The following is a 19577-nucleotide window of genomic DNA, read 5'->3' as shown; positions in this document are numbered from 1 at the left end:
TGATGATGAGGAAATATTTTATTATTCTAGTACTAATTAAAATAATTTGTCATTAGAATTTTGGGGTGCAATGTGTTTAATCATAATGTCATAATGCAAAAAATTGTAATAATCCTAAAAAATAGCCTTCATTTTTGTTTTATGCAGAATACTGTCTGATTTTGAAGTGAAATATAACCTTGGCAGGTTTTTCCAGTTTTGTGTGATTCATCTGTTTGTCTGGTTTTCACTCGTAGCTAATTAACCACATATAACACAATATTGTATCTGTGTGTGAAGCTGCCACGTTACTTGAGCGGGTCTGCGTGTCCATCTGGTTGAGGGTGTGTTGTGTGTCAGACGTGTTCGTTGTGTGTCATACTGAGGGTGTGTGAGCATGACCTCTGTGTGTCTGCCTGGAACTGACCGTGATTGTGTGTGTGTGTGTGTGTGTGAGACGGAGGGTGTGAGTGTTTCCTGTGGGTCGGTGGGATATATTTTTTCCCATAATTCCAGCAGGTCTCAGGTCACCCCTGTGTTCTCACGCACATATTTTGCATTCTTTCCTTCTCCAGCATTACCATACACCTTCCTCTGGGTTTGGCCGACAAATCTTTCCACCACTTCGCCTCCAGAACAGTCTGTTTCTCTCTCGGAATCCTTCGCTTTTCCCGCTGACTCAGCTGGGTAGACACTGCCGGGATTACAGGTTGTTGGTGACAGTAATGTGTGTGTGTGTGTGTGTGTGTGTGTGTGTTCAGTGCTTCAGTTATAAGCAACAAGTCCACATCTAGAAATATTTAGTGCAGTCCTTCGAAGTTTAGATTTTTTTATTCCATATATTTATTTGACATTATTTTCTTCATGTTTTCAAAAAAAAAAATACTAGAAAGTGAAATCGAAGCAATAATCATTGTTTCCCACACCACTTCGAGGTTCCAAGAATATTCTGAGTGGTTACCAGGGTGTTGCTATGTGGTTGCTAAAATGTTCTGGGTGGTTGCCAGGGAATGCCATGTGATTGCTAAAGTTTCCCGCGTTACTTTGATCTCACTATGGATGATACACATGAAACAGACATGAGACATTTTCATGCAGTTTTTCTGACAGGAAATTTGATTTATGAAAAGAACACATTCACACACGTGTACAGGTCGCGCACACTCACGATTTTATGTCTGATCTATAATGCAACTGCCCTCATGTTTTGCCACAAATAGCGATCGCGGGTATATTTGCTTCATCTTTGCAGGACTGTAATATGAGTGTACAAAAAGTAACACATCTATTGCAATAGTGTGAAAGTGCATAGCACATAACGTGCACCATACCAGTATAAACACGGATATTTATTGGTATAATATGCGTCACATGACTAACTTGCATCATCGTTTTCAAAAGCCTCAGTTTTACAGTCTACACTACAACGCGAAAATGGCATTTTCAAATTTATCCACTTTGGAGAGCGTTTTCCAAAAGGTCAGTTTTCCTTGATAAAAACTCCTCAGTAAAAATGGAGAGAAAAAGATGGGTTTTCAAACGAAAACGTATTAGTTTCGACATGGCCCTAGAATGTTCTGGGTGGTTGCCAGAGAGTTGCTATATGGTTGCTAAAATGTTGTGGGTGGTTGCCAGGGAGTTGCTAGAATGTTGTGGGTGGTTGCCAGGGAGTTGCCAGAATGTTGTGGGTGGTTGCCAGGACGTTGTCATGTGATTGACAAAGTTTCCCACGTGACTTTGAGGTTCCTAAAATGTTTGGGAGATTGCTGGGGCATTGCTATGTGGCTGTTAAAGTTTTCTACACTGAGGTTGCTGGAATGATTTGGGTGGTTGTCTGCTCGTTGCATTTAGCACTTTATAATGCAGTATATTTTGGTCTGTAGATATGACCTGGGTTACATAAAACATGAATCCCTGACCATATGTTTGTTAGCAGATTGATGATAATGACGACTCACACAACATGTATGTTTTGAAACACAGACAGGTTTCTGTAGAGTTTACTGGCTTTGGAAAGGTTTTTGCCATACACAGAGATAAAATAAATAAGTGGAATTCTTTTATAGTAACAACAATGATAGTAGCAGTCAAAGTAATATCACTTAGTCAGCATTAATCTATATATATTTATTTATTTATATATATATATATATTTATATTTAAAAAAAAGTTTTGTAATGTTTTTCCTTTAATAAGCTGGTATAAGACTTTGGTTCTCCGTTATATTTCCCAGTAGCAGCATTCCACATTAAAATCCAAACAGGAACGTTGCTCCTCGTGTCATTTTTCGTGGCGACCCGTCCTGTGCTCTCGTGGGATCGGAGCTGTTCAGGTTGTCTCTGTCATTGGTCACCACTTGTCTTTGGTTTGGTTTGTATTTGGTGCAGCTTTAAGAGAGTTTCCTCTTTATTATCCTTTACATTCCAGTTCCGGTAAATCCTGTCCATCCAGCAATAAGTCACGTATGATTATATCCCTCACGGTCTTTAATGCAACCTGAAATACGCCATTGCACTCACATGCACACACACACTTATACAGAATTACATTCATTTATTCATTAGCTTCAAAGACATAGTTCACCCAAAAATTAATATTCCGTCATTATTTGCTCACCTCAAAATTAGAGTTCATAATGAGTATGTCAAGCTCCAAAAATAAATTAAACACTAAAACTGTAGTCCACATGACTACTGCACTAAGTCTTTGAAGTCATACTGTTTGATGATTATGCATTGGTCTTATGATAAAAGATTCATCCATGCATTTTTAAATCGTTTTTACGTTGTAGTGTTTAATAATTTCTTAACTGGATCTTCCAGTGAAACGTCTGATTTCGCTTTGCTGATGTATGCAGGATGCTCCAATGATTTAGTCTGCTTAAACTCCACCCCTTCCTGATTGCCACACCCACATCTCGACATCCAGCCAGCAACCGATGCATAGAACCAAGTCTACGCCCTACATTTTTTCTTGTTCAGTAATCACTTTCATCCTTATGTACATCACAATATGGAAGAAAGGATTTGATGCTACTTGTACTAGTGGTAGTATAATTAAATAATTTTTAAAGGCTATATTTTTGCAATAGCCAAAAAAAACATTGTATGGGTCAAAATTATCGATTTTTCTTTCCATTTAGATATTTTGTAAATTTCCTATGGTAAATATCGAAATGTAATTTTTGATTAGTAATATGCATTGCTAAGAATTCATTTGGACAACTTCAAAGACGATTTTCTCAGAATTTAGATTTTTTTGCACCCTCAGATTCCAGATTTCCAAATAGTTGTATCTCGGCCAAATATTGCCCAATCCCAATAAACCATACATCAATGGAAAGCTTATTTATTCATCATTCAGATGTATAAATCTTAATTTAGCTTAATTTGGTTTTGTGGTCCAGGGTCACAATTAATATTAACTTATAGCTGTGTCGTAATTAACTTTTTGTTTAGTTTTTTTGTCCTTTTGAGAGCTTGACAGACGTTAACTATGAACTGTTGTCTGAAAAACATGCGTGCTATTCTCTGTTGCAGTGGAAAAAAACAAAAAAAAAACAAACATATGCCTTTGGAGTGACTTGAAGTGAGTAAATGATGCCCGAATTTTCATTTTTGTCTGAGGGCATCGTTTAAGGCAGGTCTGATCCCAGGAGCTCCCATATAACAGCCCTTCTGTCTTAGTTTCCAGTCAGTGTCCATTTCTTTCTTCCGCAGGTTCAGGGATTTCCGCTCCTCTCCCTTAGGCGGAATCACGTCCAAGTCTTGTCTTAGAAAAGTTGCCACACGATCTGCATCTACAGGCCTGTGTGCTTGTGTTTTGTTTCATGTCTTCATTGTGAGCTGCTCAATGTATGCGCAGCCCAATGCTTCCTCCACTGGGCCAGACGTTTGCTTTGGTTAGTCATCTCCATGTCTGAAGCAAGCTGTCTTAACCACAGCTCTGGTGTAATTTAGCTAGAATTTATTATTAGGGTTATAGAGGTCCAACCCAGTGAAATATAAAGTGATGCTGTCACTGTTCAAATAAGACAAGACAGTCCTGCTTCGCATTAGCAGTGTCATTTTCACTGGGACTTTTGGTTTGTTCCTCGTCCTCATGTAAATGTTAGCAGTGGGACATTGGCCTCAGCGTTAGCGCGGTCGCGCCGCTCGGACTCTCTTGCTCCTCTTGCTGACAGTGGTGAAGCGAAACGGCGGTAAATCCGGCTGCTCTCCGGGTGGGAAACGCTTCATGAAGTGGACGTCCTGCTGGTTGGGAAGCGTGTGCGGACCACGGCGAGGGCGCCCTCTTTTGGTGAAGCCCACGTACCACCCCGTGTAGCGTGCCGACATTAGCGCCGTGTAGTTGTTTTCCAGGACTTTCTCGATGAAGACACAGTCTGCACTACGATTGCTAGCCTTCTGGGTAGACCGAAAAGTCCATATACACACACATGGAGACAAATGTGTTAGCTTGACCATAAACATTGTGTTAAAAAAATTCACAAATATGTTTGTTAGATTTGAGATTATCTGCATTAGTTGTTTTAACTATTTTTGGTTCCATGTAGGCTAATATTACACATAATGTAAAATAGGACTTGTGTAATATGTACTGTTAATATGAAGAACAATTGATTGTTTGAGTGCATTACACTGTGTTAGGGTGAAGAAATGTCTGTAAACTTAGAAGCAGCAAATTACCAGTATCTTTTTTGTTACTTCTGCTGTATTGACAAATTTGCTCCTTTTTGTTTATACAAAAACTATGAGTGCTAACATATTAAAACAGTTAAATCATTATAATAATGATAATTTAATTATTTAATTCCACAAGTTTAAAAATTTCGTTTTCAGTAGTTCACAACTACAGGATTTTTAGTTGAACTTTTTGCAAATTTTAAAAAATGATTTTAAATGTAAATTTCTTAGTCATTTCAACATGATATAATAATAATTGAATTTTCATTTGAATTTAATTTAATAACTCCGTAAGTAAAAAAAATCGTTCAATTTTTATTTTTTTTATTTTTTTTATTTATTTTTTTTTTTACTCAAAACAGCAATTTCTCAGCCATTTCTACCTGATAAAATATTTTAGCTCTTGCCACAACTAGAAAATATATTGGCTCTTAAATAAAATACACACTTGGTAAGGTAACAGTAATTAGGGATTTGCGTTTTTTTATATCGATGGTCCACCTAACAATCAAAAATATGCATCATTTACTCACCCTCATGTTATTTCTAAACCTGTATTACTGACTTTATTCCGTGGAACACAAACGATGATATTCGGAAGAATGTTGGTAACCAAATAGCTTCGTGTCCCATTGGCTTTCATGGCATTTCTGTCCATACTATGGAACATACTATGGGACTCGAAACCATTGGTTTACCAACATTCTTCAAAATATATATATTTTTTTGTATTTTCACAGAAGAAAGAAATGGCTACTTATAAAACATGACAAGATCTATATTCATATCCTGCCTCAAATTTGTTTCAATAGGTAATACAGGAAAGAAAGAAAGAAAGTCAAAGAAATCAGCAGTGAAGTTCACCTTGCCTACGAGTTTTCCTCTTCGGTTCATACACAGGTAATAATTGGTTTCCTTCCCTCGGATTCGCACCTGGCTGCCGAAGGTGTCTGCCTCCACTACAAGCTGGGCTTGTAAAGAGACAGGCAGAGAGACAGACAGACGTTACTAAAATATCACTGTGAGCTCTGGTTTTTCAATGACGTTGTTTATAATTTGATGCAGTGGATCTGTTTGAGCAGCTGCCTTGACTGGCACTATTAATAACAGTTCAGAAAGAGACAGAGGCCTGATAAAACCTGATGGTTTAAAACCAAATCAAGCTTATTATAAGTCACATCAGCAATTTAATTCTTAATCCGGGCCATGGCATTATGGGATACATTTTGGCAATATGCAGAACATATGCTGTAGAAATAATATTAGTATAGCAGTATGCTACTCTGATCAGCCTCTCTGTCACTGCATTATAAAAGCCTCCAGCTACAGTTCACTGTCAGCCTCTAGCGAGGTCATTCAGCCCATGTGTGTGTGTGTGTGTGTGTGTGTGTGTTTCAGGATATGGCAGTTGAAGCTCTGAAATGGCTCCTGCGTGACCTTTATGAGTGCAGGGGTCACCAGAGATCAATAACCTCTTTGTCTTCCTCCAATCTCTCCTGATCCAGACATCCCTGACTCGCTGAGTAAATACATTCATCCTCACCCTCTTCCCATCTCCCGGTCTTTCTCTTCCCTTTATTTCCTGACGAGGAGAGGTGATCACAAAACCTCAAGCTCTCTGGAAGCTTTCTGAATAATATTTTCACAATAAAGAATGAAAGAATTATGAGGGTGAATCTCACAAAAACTGTCAAGATCGTGTTCAAGTCATATGTTCTTACAGGAAAGGAGTAATATTTTATATATATATATATATATATATATATATATATATATATATATATATATATCATTAAAACAAAGCCCGCAAAGATCTTCTAAATTCTAACATTATTTGCACAATAATTAATTCTATTTTCAAGGCATTCTCATTTAAAAGATTTAAAAGTTAAAATTTTTGTAATTTGTGTATTTTTATTTATATCTTAGCTATTTTAGTAAATGAAAATTGCTAAATGTTGCTTTGGAAATTAGCAACATGTTTTTTTACATTTTATTTCCGTTAGTATTTATTTTATTTCAATTAATGAATGGTTTATTGCTTTCTTTTTTAGTTTTCATTATCATAACCTGCTACTAACCTGCTTATTAAAGTCTTGTAATAATATAACAAAGTATCCATGCATTACAATAATAAGAATTTGAGTTAAAACATGCTTAAGTATTCAGAAAATTATTTCTCAAAATACAAAAAATAAATAATTTAATTAATTAATTCATTCATTCTGTGCATTTTGGATGTTTTTGTGAGATTCACCCATGAATGAATCAGGCCCATTGTTAGATCTGAGTGCCGATATCCTCTTTCAACTTTCACATCCATTGATTGTGTGCAGAAGAGGAGAGGGGGATGGATGAATGGATGGGAGGGGGGGGGGGGGGGTTAAACGAGGATACCGATTGACTGACAGAGGTTTTCCAGTCACCAATACTGATATCTAGAGAGTGAAAATGTGCTGTAGATATTGGAACTGACACCAGTGGGAATTATGGTGGTGTGGCTAAAATCTAAGGTGATAGGTTTATATTACTGTAACGATGTGACTGTCAACACATACCTACAAGAAAACAGAATTCATTGGCCTTTTTTCTCTCTGTCTGTGAATCACTGTATCAGCAGTAGCCGAGTCTTTGTCTTTTCCTGTTTCCTGTGTGAGTGTGGAGTGGGGGGTCTTTCTTATGTGTGTATGTGTTGTTACCATATTTGTCTCCGTCCTCTCCTCGTGCGCTGATTTTGCGTCCGAGCACCTGGACATGTTTCCCACTGGTGCGGCTGTAAAGCTGGTACACGCGATGATGTCTCCGGCTCATGGCGTCTCGTGCACGAGTCTGATTCTCCACGTGCACGCTGAAATTCACCCCGTCCACTCCAAACACCTGCAGGCAACAGACCACACACATCCAGTCTTTATTCCCCCTTATATTCAGACATTTTTCTCAAGTGAACTCATTGTGAAAACAATTCTGAACTCATCACTACTAAGAAAAGCACTACGGTATCAGCCTAGGTTGAATTTATGGTGTGTTGTTGTTAAAGCAGGTATTTCATATCAGAAAGTGAGTTTGCAGTGGATTGTGGATGATCTACTGCCTAAATTCAGCCTCCAGAGCTTTTACATGTATACTAGCTGTAATTTTTGTTTTGACAATTTTAAATAATTGTAACACTTTACAATAACCAGCAGTATGTTAACATGCATAAGTTAACATGCACTGATTGAATCATGCACAATAAGACCAGGAATCAGGTTATTTTGATTTAAGGTTAACTCACCTGTAGAGGATTACACATGACCAGCATCATCTGAATATACCTGAGAAACCAGAGAAAGACAGAGAAAGCAATCAAGGTCAGGTGAGTGTTACAATGGTAACACAAACAGTTCCACCCAGCATCCCAAAACCCTGCTGACGGATCCGGTCTACGGGGAAAGTGAAGTCAAAATGATGAACATCATCCTCTAGTCTGAGTTTCATAGTTTATGTAAAGGATTATATAGAGTTAGAAACTCATTATCAAAATAAAAAAATTAGACGGGTCTTATTTCAAGCTAGAGGGGTTTATTTACCATTAAAATTCCAATCATGTTTTCTTTTTTTTTTTTACAATGTAATTATTAAATATAAAATGCATTAATATGAAATAATGGTTTGAATTAAATTATTTTAAAATGTGACGAGAAGATGCGCACAGAGTGATTCAAGAGAAATGAAACTAGTGCAGCATTTAAAAAATAAAAAAAGCCGTCAGGGATATTATGCAATTCTTTGGCCATTTATACAAAAAGAAAACAGAAAAGTTGTCACTGGCCAATCAGAATACTACGTTTCCATGTGTAGGGGACAATTCAAATGTCACAATGCAGTAGAGGTAGTGACAGAACTTTTGTTTTTCATATTGTGATGTACATCAGAGTGTACCGGATGGAGCCTTTTCACAGTAACAAGGTTCTCAGAATGTGAATGGAAAAATAAATCAAATAGATAGTCCACCCAAAAATGAAAATGCTGTGATTTTTTAGGTGAACTATTCCTTTCATAAATTAATAGGAATATTAACAAAACGTTCTTAGAACATATTTTTGCTAACTGGGTTTTGATTAAACAAGGCTAAAACACTTTAAAGAAATGAAACATGCACAGATAAATTGTTCAAAATAGCATGCATTTAGAAAATAGATGATGTGAATTTTAATTGAATGACAATTCTAAACTACTTTCCCTTCTTGGTTTAATCGCCACATGTTGTTGGAAAAGGGAAAAACCTGACATTTGAAGCATAACTCACATTTTCATGGAAACTTGGAAGGCCGTGGGTGTGAGTAAGATTTTAAGCGTATAAGAGCGAGTGGCTGAGGGCCCGCGCTAAACTTCTCCATCACCACAGGCCCTGTTCTGGCAAGGGACCGCCACTTTGAAATCGAACAGGCCCGCAGGACGGATCAGTGCGTCTGCTCAACATAAGTCAGTGTGAAAAGTCCGATGTTATGACAGCCAACGAGGAGACCACAGGCCCCTACGGGACTAACGCCTGCTGCGGACTCAAACGTCAGACACCAGCGGGGGAACAGATTTCACTTCTGCTCAGAGACGCTTGACGATGACGTGTGCAATTTCTCTGATGTAAAAACCCTTTCTCCTGTCCCGGCTTAATATGCAGAGACAAATAAAAGTAAACCATTTGTCAGCTGATTCAACTCTGTGAGACAGACTGTTTCAGCTTCCCGGCACACAGAAACATCTGATCAATCATTGGCTTGAGTTCGGAGCATTATTTAAACTAAATTGAAACAACATTGAACTAAATTGAGCTGAATGATGACACTATTGTATCACAATGCAGTTTCTTAAAATTCCTTCTTATGAGAAATAAAACTAGACAGAAATGACTCAACGCTGTCTACACTAAGAGTATGGAGCTATAACATTAGCTCAGATCATGTAATCTTGGATGAATCTGAGATGCCAGAGTCTCCAGCAAGGATTTCCTGTGTAGCTATTAACCCTATGATCTTATGGTTTCATATTTTTATATTTAAATTTCTGAAGGCTCTAAATGATCAACATGATCAAAACGTTGCTGTTGGACACACACTACTAATGCCTTCTGTCTTCTGATTGATAGTTTATAGTTTTTATTAAATAAATGTTACTACAGTTCAAATGAAAACTGATAATATACAAACAAAATATAATATAATCTAATAATAAACCAATAATTTAATTAACCAATAATACTCTCTTGCAGCTAATGCACACACTTCTCCATCTTCTGCAGCAAAAACATGCATGTATACATTTGAAAAGTAGAACTAATCAACATTTTAGAATTCTATGAACAATTTAAAATTCAATGTGGTGTGTGTTTGTGGGCGCATCACTGATTTGTTGACTCCTCCCTCTTTTTGTGAAAGGCATTAATGTATCTTGCTGCTAGTAAGATACAATCTTGTTTTGAAGTCAGGGCAAGGTGTTTCAAATTTAGGATAGAATGTCTTTCTAATATCTTCATAGTTGGGGCAGCTGGTGAAGAAGTGCTGCTCGGTCTCCACTTCCCCATGATTACAGTAAGGGCAGATGCAGCTCTCTTTGGGCAGCCAGTGATGTTTATATCTGTCCGTCTCTATAGTCAAGAGTATGACTGCTCAGTCTGTACCTCCTCATTTCTCTTAATTTACAATCTTTCACTGTAGTACTCAGATAATCTGCAGTTGTGTAGTCTCTATTTAGGGCCAAATAACATTCAAGTTTACTTTGTTTTTCTGTTGTTTCTTTCCAATAATTTAGATAATTTTCCTTTGTGCTTTTATAATTTGGTTGGGCCGAATTTTGTGGATGAATATTTCACAAAAGTCCCGATGCTGGATGTTGTTAGTCGTGTTAGTTTGTTTCTGCAGCTTCAGGAGCGTCTGAATCAGGGGACTTTTTTTCAGGGTTCACTTCATGGTTTTTAAGGGCTTTAAAATGGTAAGAGTTGGGGTCGTTCTTTTCTCAATGCATATTAATAGAGGGTATTGGCCTAATTCTGCCCTGCATGCGTTGTTCGTAGTGTTCCTTTGTACTTTGAGGAGACTCTTACAGAACTCAGCATTCATGGCTTCAATCGAGTTTTTGTCCCATCCCCCCCCCCCTCTCTCCCCCCCCCTCTTTCTCTCTCTCCCCCCCCTCTCTCTCTGGGTGGTGTGGGTGTGGTCAGTGTTATGTCACTCATTGAGAAGCTGAGAGTGGGTGTGAACCAAGAAGAACACATCACTTCCTCCTTATCGTCTCGCCAGTGACCCCTCGACCTCTTCATGACCGAATGTCTGAGATCATGAGTGTGTGGGTGTGTGGACAACTTTTGCCATACTTGTGAGGCCAAAATGCTAGTCAAAAATGTTCTCGCTAATAGTTTTTTTTTTTTTTTACATTTCCAAAACATTTTCTTTAGGTTGTTACAACATTCATCAGATGTCCAGAATGTATCTGAATATTTTTAAATATGTCTATCAGATATTTCACACACTGATTAGAATGTGAGCACCAGTGTTATTTTTCTTAAATACTATTATTTATATACTATTATATTTTCAGACGCAAGATGCTTCCAGTGATTCTGACACAATCAATTGCAGAAATGCCCTTTGACCTCTGATGTAACAGCGAATCGCTGAGCTCATTCTGCGAGATTCCCAGTCAATGAGGTTTCCTCCAAATGACTTTATGAACGGTGAGAATTGTGGCAGGGTTGTGGCTCTTTTCGACATTAATATTCCGTCGATCGCGATAAGACGGTAGTTTTTGATTTATTCCGGATGATTCAGCTGCAGCCCATCGCTTGTTTACATCCCAAAAATTCAGCTCGCAAATGAAATCACTGGCGGGGTCAATGGAGGCGCCGCAAACAGAGGAAAACACGCCAGAGGGGAAAAAGACAGGAATGGAGGAGATAGGAAAGGAATTGAGAGAGTGTTTCTCATCTTGTCGTTTTGAATCCCTCGCTCTTTCTCTCCCTTCCTCTCTTGTTTCCCTATCTGGAAGTAGAGATTGAACAACTCCCCCACACTGCCTCAGCTATGAAGAGATATGAGAGAGAGAGAGAGAGAGAGGTAGCATCTAACCAGCTGACAGCTGCAACCACAAACACACACACAAACACACACAAACACACATTTACACGCTCTCTTCATCATGCCTGTCAACGCACACTTAACATACACATGTTCATATTGCATCACAAAACAACACGATTAAAGGAATGCTCCAGGACAGGATTATTAGTTAAGAATTTAACCATAAAATAATTTTTGTTACTTGTTACTTAAAACGAATATAAATGCAATAATAATAAAAAAAATTATGAAAAATAAAACTATATAGACATAATTAAAAATTAAAACCTAATAAAAATAAAAAAGGAAAATTACAAAATCATTTAAATAAAAACAGAAAAGAATTTAAAAAAATTATATATATAAATATATAATACATGTATAAAATAACCCTGCTAATATGGTTCACTCACAACTTTTTAATTAACTTGCCTTCAAGTAAAGTATGTTTATGTAATTTTTTTGCTAAATACTATAAAATATAAATTAAATTAAATATTCATTAAGATTTTTTTTTAATGAATTTGTTTCTCATACAAAACATATGATTTCAGAGTACTTAGAATGTAGTGCACGAGTCAAATGGACTACTGTTATGGTCATTTAAAAAAGTGATTTATTTACTTATTTACATGCCCACTTTCATGAAAAGCAGCATCTCAGTTTTGTTTTTTTTGTTTTTTTTGCATTTCAAAATTTTTAATGACATAATGGTCATTAAATAACTAAATATTAATTTTGGGCTGAAGCTATTGGTGTACCTTCTGTAGGTACATTAATAACTAAAATTAATTAATTAATAATTAGTATAAATATAACTAACCTTACCTGGATACATATAGTGAAGAAAAAAGTAAATCATATTATTGCTTTATACATAAAGCTATGTATATATTGTATTCAGCTTCATTTGCACATTTGCATACAAAATATAGTCACATAATGCAATAAGTGTGTGACATTTCATTCACTAAACGTGTTGTGCACATAAGTTACACACTCCCTACATTAAACAACAAACCACAGGAACACACACCCAATAATAGCTGCACAATGTAAAAAAACCACATTTCCCATGTTCACCTCTGCTGTATGCTTTACAACTACCCTCACATGATTTATACTAATATTCTGTCTTATGATCGTATACTTGTCTGCATTTTTACTAAACTACCACAAAAGTGCAAGTCCCTTGGAGGAAGACTGTAAATGATAAATGTGCCAATTATTAGAGATGTCTATTCGTATCTGTTATTATTGACTAACCTCTGAGTACTGCTGTAGTTCCAGTAAGAACATTTTGCTGATCTTACCATTAAGTTATGAAAACATCTTTTTTTTTTTTGCATACATAATGCAAAAAAAATGCATAAATAACGTTTCTGTACTAACGTTTTGAGAACATGAACAAACATTCTGTTAACATTACTGGAAGCATGTTTTTTCATAACTTTGAGAGAACCTTCCAACAATGTTCTGAGAATGTTCTCTCTTATCCAGGCTCAGGCTGTCATTCTCTATGGCAGGCTCAGTTGCTGAACAGCGCTGAATAGTTGGTGGGTTGTTCAGAAAATAGGCTTTGATATGTAAATGTCATAACTGTCAAAACCATGATGATTTCTGAACAAGTCGGTTTTGTAACTTAGTTTCCATTGTGATTGTTAGAGTGTCTGCATAGTACAGCAAATTCTCATTTCGAAGGACAAGAAAAACAATGTTTGCTATGATATATCCATTGTAACCTTTAACCTCTCAGGGACTGAGACACTTTTAAAGCTTTTAAAGGCAACGTGTTAAGAGTTCCCATTCAGAATAAAAAGTGCACGCAAACCTGCCATCCTTGTATTTTGAATACAGGTTTTGTGAGCCAGTCACCTGAGCCATTCATGCCATGTGACCAATGAGTCTACTACATTCATCATGTTGTCATTGTCATGTGGCCTACCATGCTTTACTACAGTTGACAAATCCTCTCCCATGGCCTCATGGGATAGTAAAGTCTCCATGAGATGTGCACTTCAGAAAAATACTTTTTACCTACTACATAGTAGGGAAGTGTGCGATTTTGGATGCAGCCATGATTCCAAACCCTGTGCTGTGATTAATAGTTAATTTTATTCAATTTATATGATATGATCTTACAGTGTATATGGGATTTATGCCACAAAAGGTTTTTATATATTTTCCCTGCAGCTCCAGAGTGATTTGGGGAAAAACGTTTATTACTTTGGATGGTTTTTACATCAAGATGGTCTAGTTACAGGGCCATGCTAACTAGGAAAAGCCCTTGATGCTGAACTATCTGTGAGCAATTCCAACCAATCAGATTCTTGGAGATGATCTGGCGTTTTGTTCTTTCAATTCCTGGCATCCAATCAGCACATAAAACAAGTCATGAAACACAGGTGTCACCACACTCTCAAAACATTTCCCTCCACTACTAAACTCCTCCACGTCAAGAGAAACAAGATGTAGGAAAATGTAAAATGAGCATCTTACTCCATAACAGATACAAGGCCCTTTTCTTCACTCATACTGGCCCAATATGTTCACAAGCAAGTGTGTTTTTCTGTGTTCACTGTAACACGTTTAAAATGTAAATGAAAGAGAGACACTGTATATCCTGATGCTAAATGGCACAGACTTGCCGACACACACCTGCGTTCTGACCCTTCGTACCCGAGTCCCTGAACGGCCACACACTTCGCATAATAACTGAGCAGATGTGCATGTGCTGACCAGGTTCTCATGTGTGTTTATGTGTGTGCACCTGCTCACATAAACACCTATGTGCAGTTTTTTAATCCATGCATACCCGTTGTGCACTGATGTACGCTGTCTGCATTTCTGATGTGAATATGTATGAAGCTGTTTAAACAAATGAACAATACAGTTCAAAGGTTTGGGGTTGGTAACATTTCTTTTGAAAAGTCTCTTACGCTCACCAATGCTGCATTTATTTGATCACTGGTTTTCTATATGCATATATTATAAAATGTAATTTATTCCTGTGATCAAATCAGAATTTTCAGCATCATTACTCCAGAATTCCGTGTCACGTTATCCTCCAGAAATCATTCTTACATGCGGATTTGCTGCTCCAGAAACATTTCTTATTAATATCAATGTTGAAAACAGTTGTGCTGCTTCAAATTTTTATGGAAACCATGGCCAGTTTTTTTTTTCAGGATTTTTGATGAATAGAAAGTTCAAAAGAAAAGCATTTATCTAAAACACAAATCTTTTGTAACATTATTTACTGTAACTTTTGATCAATTTACTGCATCCCCGCTCAATTAAGGTAATAATTTCTTTAATTAAATAAAAAATCCTACTGACCCCAACTTATGAATAGTATTGTCTGTACCATCTATATAATAGCTAATAGACATATACTGTAGCTTCCATTTTCTGTGCCTGTCAAACATTTTATGTGGTCATTAATAAGGTCTTATGAATGTTATTGAGTATATTTAGTGCTTTAGTGAGCTTTGATGGCATACGTGTTTGCAAATGTTTGTTTCTCAGAGGTCATGCATGCTCAGTGGCTCTGCACACACTGTATGCACATGCAAACTGCAGATCTGTGCATGCTGGCTGCAGATCAGCACACGCTGGCTGTGGATCTGTGCACGTACGGTTGGTGTAGCTGCCAAACCCTGGCTGCACAGGTGAGACTGGCTCTGGGTCTCGTAAGAACTCTCAGCTGTTAAAACAGTAGTGTTTCACTGAGAGAGAGCGCGAGTGAGGGGGAAAGAAAATGCAAAAAAAAAAACCTACTTCAACTGCAACCTCGGATTCTCCATATCCCTCCCAAACCGCAACGAGTCTGCGGCCTGCCAGAGAGAGAGAGAGAAAGGTGGGGGGAAAGGGGAAAGAGAGGGATAAAGAGAGAAAGAAAGTAGCTGCAAGCTTTACTCCACTAAGCGCTACTGTCGGTGGCCAAAACAAGCAGGGTGATGACATCATCAAACCTGAGACAGAACGATTCCTGAAGGCGTTCGTGTGTAGAGTTGAGCACAGAGAGGTGGAGTCATATCCCAAATCACCCCGCACACCCTTCAAGCACAATTTACACCGCTGGCCAAGTTTAAACAATATAACAGCACAGGGAAGGGAAGAGAAATGCAGTCAGGGCTGTAGGTGCTGCGAGTCGGGTCGGCGCTCAAGATTAATGTTCTCTGAAAGAACTACAGGAACAGAAAGTCCCATCTGTGGACTTTTGCATGTTACATATGTCATGGTAAAAGCTTTGGTTTCCACAGCACTCACTCAAGGTCACTGTATCTGTCCTGATATGGGAATGTCTTTTCCTAGGTTTTCACTCCTTCTGTTAAAGTTCACATGATTCATTTCAAACCTGTTTTGCATCTAAGCTTGCTGACGTTCCCCTCAGTGTAAACCAGTAAGAGTCAGACTTCCTTGGTCACCAGATGCATCAGAAAAATCATTGTGGTTGAGCAGCACTTTTGCCAGACCAGCACTAAAGCTATGGGAGCTTATTTTTTTACCACAAAATAAAAAGGTTATTGTGACTTTTTAACTCAAAATTCTGACTTTTTCCTCACAAGTTTGTTTAAAAATTGCTAATTCTGTGAGCTAAATTCAAAATTATGAGATGCAAACTTGGAATTCTGAGAAGAAATGTCAATTGTGAGCTATAAAACTATAAAATCTCGCTATTATTTTCTCAGAATTGAGATATAAACACTCAACACTGCGAAACAAACTAAAAAAAACAACAACTCAGAAGTCATAATTGTGAGATATAAACTTGAAATGGATGATGCAGCAATAAAATTAATGCTGGGTGTAATATTTACTTTAAACTCAGAAATGGCTCAGTTGAGTTGATTGATTGGTTTGTAAATAGGATCAATTCCATGCATTTCATATTTCTTTTTGAAGAACATGTGGTTAAACTTCTGTTCTGATTGCCTGAGTGCACAAAATCAAATCATTTTCCATTGTCTGCTGCTTATCGCTATGGCCTTGAGCTTGTGACTGAACCGCAGGTGCACCACTGAGAAAAGCTTTGAATAAAACGTGTCTGATAAACGTCAACTAACGTATCTGACACAGGAAAATAAGACCTTCACACATCTGCATCTGCTGTCATCTTCTGTTTCACCAGACCCTGAACCACCGAAACCACTATTATCAGCCTGTAATGACACCAGCCTTGAGAACAAGACGGCAAACACGATCTTGTCTCACTTGCACAATTCCCGGCTAATTCTGCACAACCATATGAGAATATTAAGCTCTGTTTGATGTTTTTCTGTCTCTAAACTGCAGTTTCCTGTCTGAGAAGGTCACAGGCACTCCACTCTATCCAGACAGCAGATAAGATGCCAGCTCCATGCCTGCTAGAACAACCATTCTTGGGCGTTATTATTAGTAATTTGGCGGGACAGGACCAGACAGCCACTCTGCCTGCCCGGGGGAGCGTCGGGATTCTGGGCAGAGTGGATTATCAGAGGCCCTTTGGTCCCATCCGCAGGTTTGGAAAGGAATGATAACCATCTCAAGATGACTGCCATGTGTGCACAACCAAAAAGAAAGAAAAACACACCTTTGGAGTGACCTGTTTTCATTTGAATGGGCCTTACCTGAGCTGGGTGTGATTGACGTGTGTCCATGGCAACCCAGAGGGGTGATGTCATGAGATCATTATGTATGCAAGACTTGGAGTTTGTCACGTCAAGTGAAGCGTGTGGCACACAGACTGCTTTTGATTAAGAATTTACGTATTACAACTTAAGCAACGATTCATTAAGACTCATTCTGCATGATCTCATTCACAAATGACTTACAAGACAGCCACCGTGGAGAGAAAGGCCCACATCGCTTCCTCCGCGTCCGTATGGCTCCGTGCGCGCTTGCGAAACGACTCTGGGGGTCACAGCTTCACGTCTTTCCAGTTTGTTTAATCCGTTTGAATGCAGGGTCCGCGGATGTTCCCGCTGGGGCCGGTGGATTGCATCTTTTCACCGTCAACGGGCGGCAAGGGGTCAGCGGGGTGTGAGCGCGCCGCGGCAGTCGACACGGATGGTTGCGGTGCGCGGTCAGTAACGGGCAGGAGGCGGGGCGAAGCTGAATCCTCCGGAGTCTGAGGAACAGGTGAAGCGAAGTTCAAACGCGACCCACACCTATGCGCCGTTTCCGCTCGTAAAAACTTTTCGACAGCCAGCGAAAGGTTCGCGCCAAGTGTTTTTCTAGCAGTCCAAGCGTAACTTTGCCTACTGAAAATGTCTTTGCACAGATAAGGATTAAAACTCCGTGGAGTACATGCGCACGCATGAGAGTTCGTGTCACTGCTGGTCCGCTACGGGCGAAATGACGCGCTGCGGGAGGCAGAGCACCTGGACGGGTATGGAGTGATGAAGACGCGGCGGCGAGCTGGACTCCGGGTATCGCGGAGCGTGCTCGGTCATGACTGCTGCGCCGGAGAGACGGCGGCGCGGTCCAGGTCAAATGAGGGGGAGAAAGTGAAAGCAGAAGGAAAGCGGCACACACTCGCAGCTCCCTGCACCTGATTTCCCGGATTCAATTCTGGAGCTCCAGCGCAACAGCAGCCAAGACACGGGCCGATGACATCACCTCCAAAATGTTTGAAGGGGGAAAGAATGCAATCTGAGCTTTTTATTTATTTTTAAAATGAAGAAAGTTTGCAGCTCCCCCCAGTACAGCGCAAAAGTCTGCCCGACTAAAGCGCTTCGATCTGTGAGGGAAAACGCGTATTCTTTTTGCGCATTAAAAGCAGGCGATCCGTGCACTGGAAGCAGCGTCCACTTAACCTGCTCCTCCTCCTCTTCCTCAGCCGCTTTCATTCACAAATTCACGTAAAACGTTGGATAGAAAACTAACAACGCTGGAAAGCGTTTGCGCAGCTTGTTTCCTCTCCGCTCGTTTGTCTTCTGAAGCTCCACGGCAGAGCGCAGAAATCACTCCAAGAAGAAGAAGAAAAACAGAACAAGATTTCAGATCAATCCACCCTCCCTCCCCCAGCCCCCCTTCTCTTTCCCTCGCTCCCTCTCCTTTTGCTTTCCCCCCTCACACACACTTATTGGATCCAAACGAGATTACTCAGCCTCTGTGTGATGCCGCCCGACTACAGCGAAAACACTCGCCAATGTCACCATGCGCAACAAAGGAGCACGCGCGCACGCGCCAGCGGTCCCACCGGGACGCATCGCGCCCCTACCTCAAGCCCAGGCCGGGTCAGCCGCTATAAGAGGGTAAAAATCTGCCACGGGTTCAAACCCAAATCCCCCACCTCGCGTAAACCGGGACCAGCACAACATCAGCCAGATCGCTTTACGGTGCTTCCAGAAGTTTAGTGCTTTTGATGCATTTTAAGTCTTCGTTTCATGACTGTAAAACTCAAGAGGGCAGAGTAAAGAAAGACGGTTCGCTTGAAAGTGAGAGGAAGGTATGAAAGCTCACGGTCCGATCCAAAAGGAACATTTCTCAGCACCGCGACAGAACCGCAGACGGTCAGCCAAGCCAATACTCACCCACCCTCTCCGAACCCCCTCCACTCGTCTCTCTCTCTCTCTCTCTCTCTCTCTCTCTCTCTCTCTCTCTCTCTCTCTCACACACACACACACACACACACACACACGCACCGTTTTTACTTCGCTATCTAAATGAGGACATACCATAGACATCTGTTGTTTTTATATAGACTTAAAGCAACTAACCAAACCCTCCCTACCCTTGAAAAACTTAAACCAGCATAAGAGTTTTTGCTGGTCTCTCAGCATGACTGGCTGCAAACCTCTCCAAATCAAGCGAGAACAGATCCGCCTAATCATGC

The 19577-nt window shown here is 39.3% G+C and overlaps 1 protein-coding gene across 1 annotated transcript; it reads right to left on the bottom strand.

Annotated features, from left to right (window-relative positions):
• Positions 1 to 1947: 1947 nt before the first annotated feature.
• Positions 1948 to 18728, bottom strand: LOC132109903 (fibroblast growth factor 18-like). The gene is made up of 5 exons (XM_059516353.1): positions 17572 to 18728; positions 7939 to 7978; positions 7364 to 7541; positions 5529 to 5635; positions 1948 to 4385 (listed from the first exon to the last, which is right to left on the bottom strand). The coding sequence occupies exons 1-5, from the start codon at positions 17601 to 17603 to the stop codon at positions 4116 to 4118; spliced, it is 627 nt and encodes a 208-aa protein (XP_059372336.1). The 5' UTR covers positions 17604 to 18728; the 3' UTR covers positions 1948 to 4115.
• Between the last annotated feature and the right edge of the window lie 849 nt (positions 18729 to 19577).

Source organism: Carassius carassius, chromosome 29 (assembly GCF_963082965.1).
Source record: "Carassius carassius chromosome 29, fCarCar2.1, whole genome shotgun sequence".
NCBI classification, from domain to species: domain Eukaryota; kingdom Metazoa; phylum Chordata; class Actinopteri; order Cypriniformes; family Cyprinidae; genus Carassius; species Carassius carassius.
This window is presented reverse-complemented; position numbering and strand designations above follow the sequence as displayed.

What these genes read in the sequence shown, in the direction of transcription:
- LOC132109903 (XM_059516353.1), bottom strand. Translation starts at nt 17,603, where the DNA reads ATGTGGGCCTTTCTCTCCACGGTGGCTGTCTT. An exon ending in CTCTCCACGGTGGCTGTCTT is followed by an intron (nt 7,979 to 17,571) that starts GTAAGTCATTTG and finishes CTGGTTTCTCAG; the next exon opens with GTATATTCAGATGATGCTGG. An exon ending in GAGGAAAACTCGTAGGCAAG is followed by an intron (nt 4,386 to 5,528) that starts GTGAACTTCACT and finishes CGGTCTACCCAG; the next exon opens with AAGGCTAGCAATCGTAGTGC.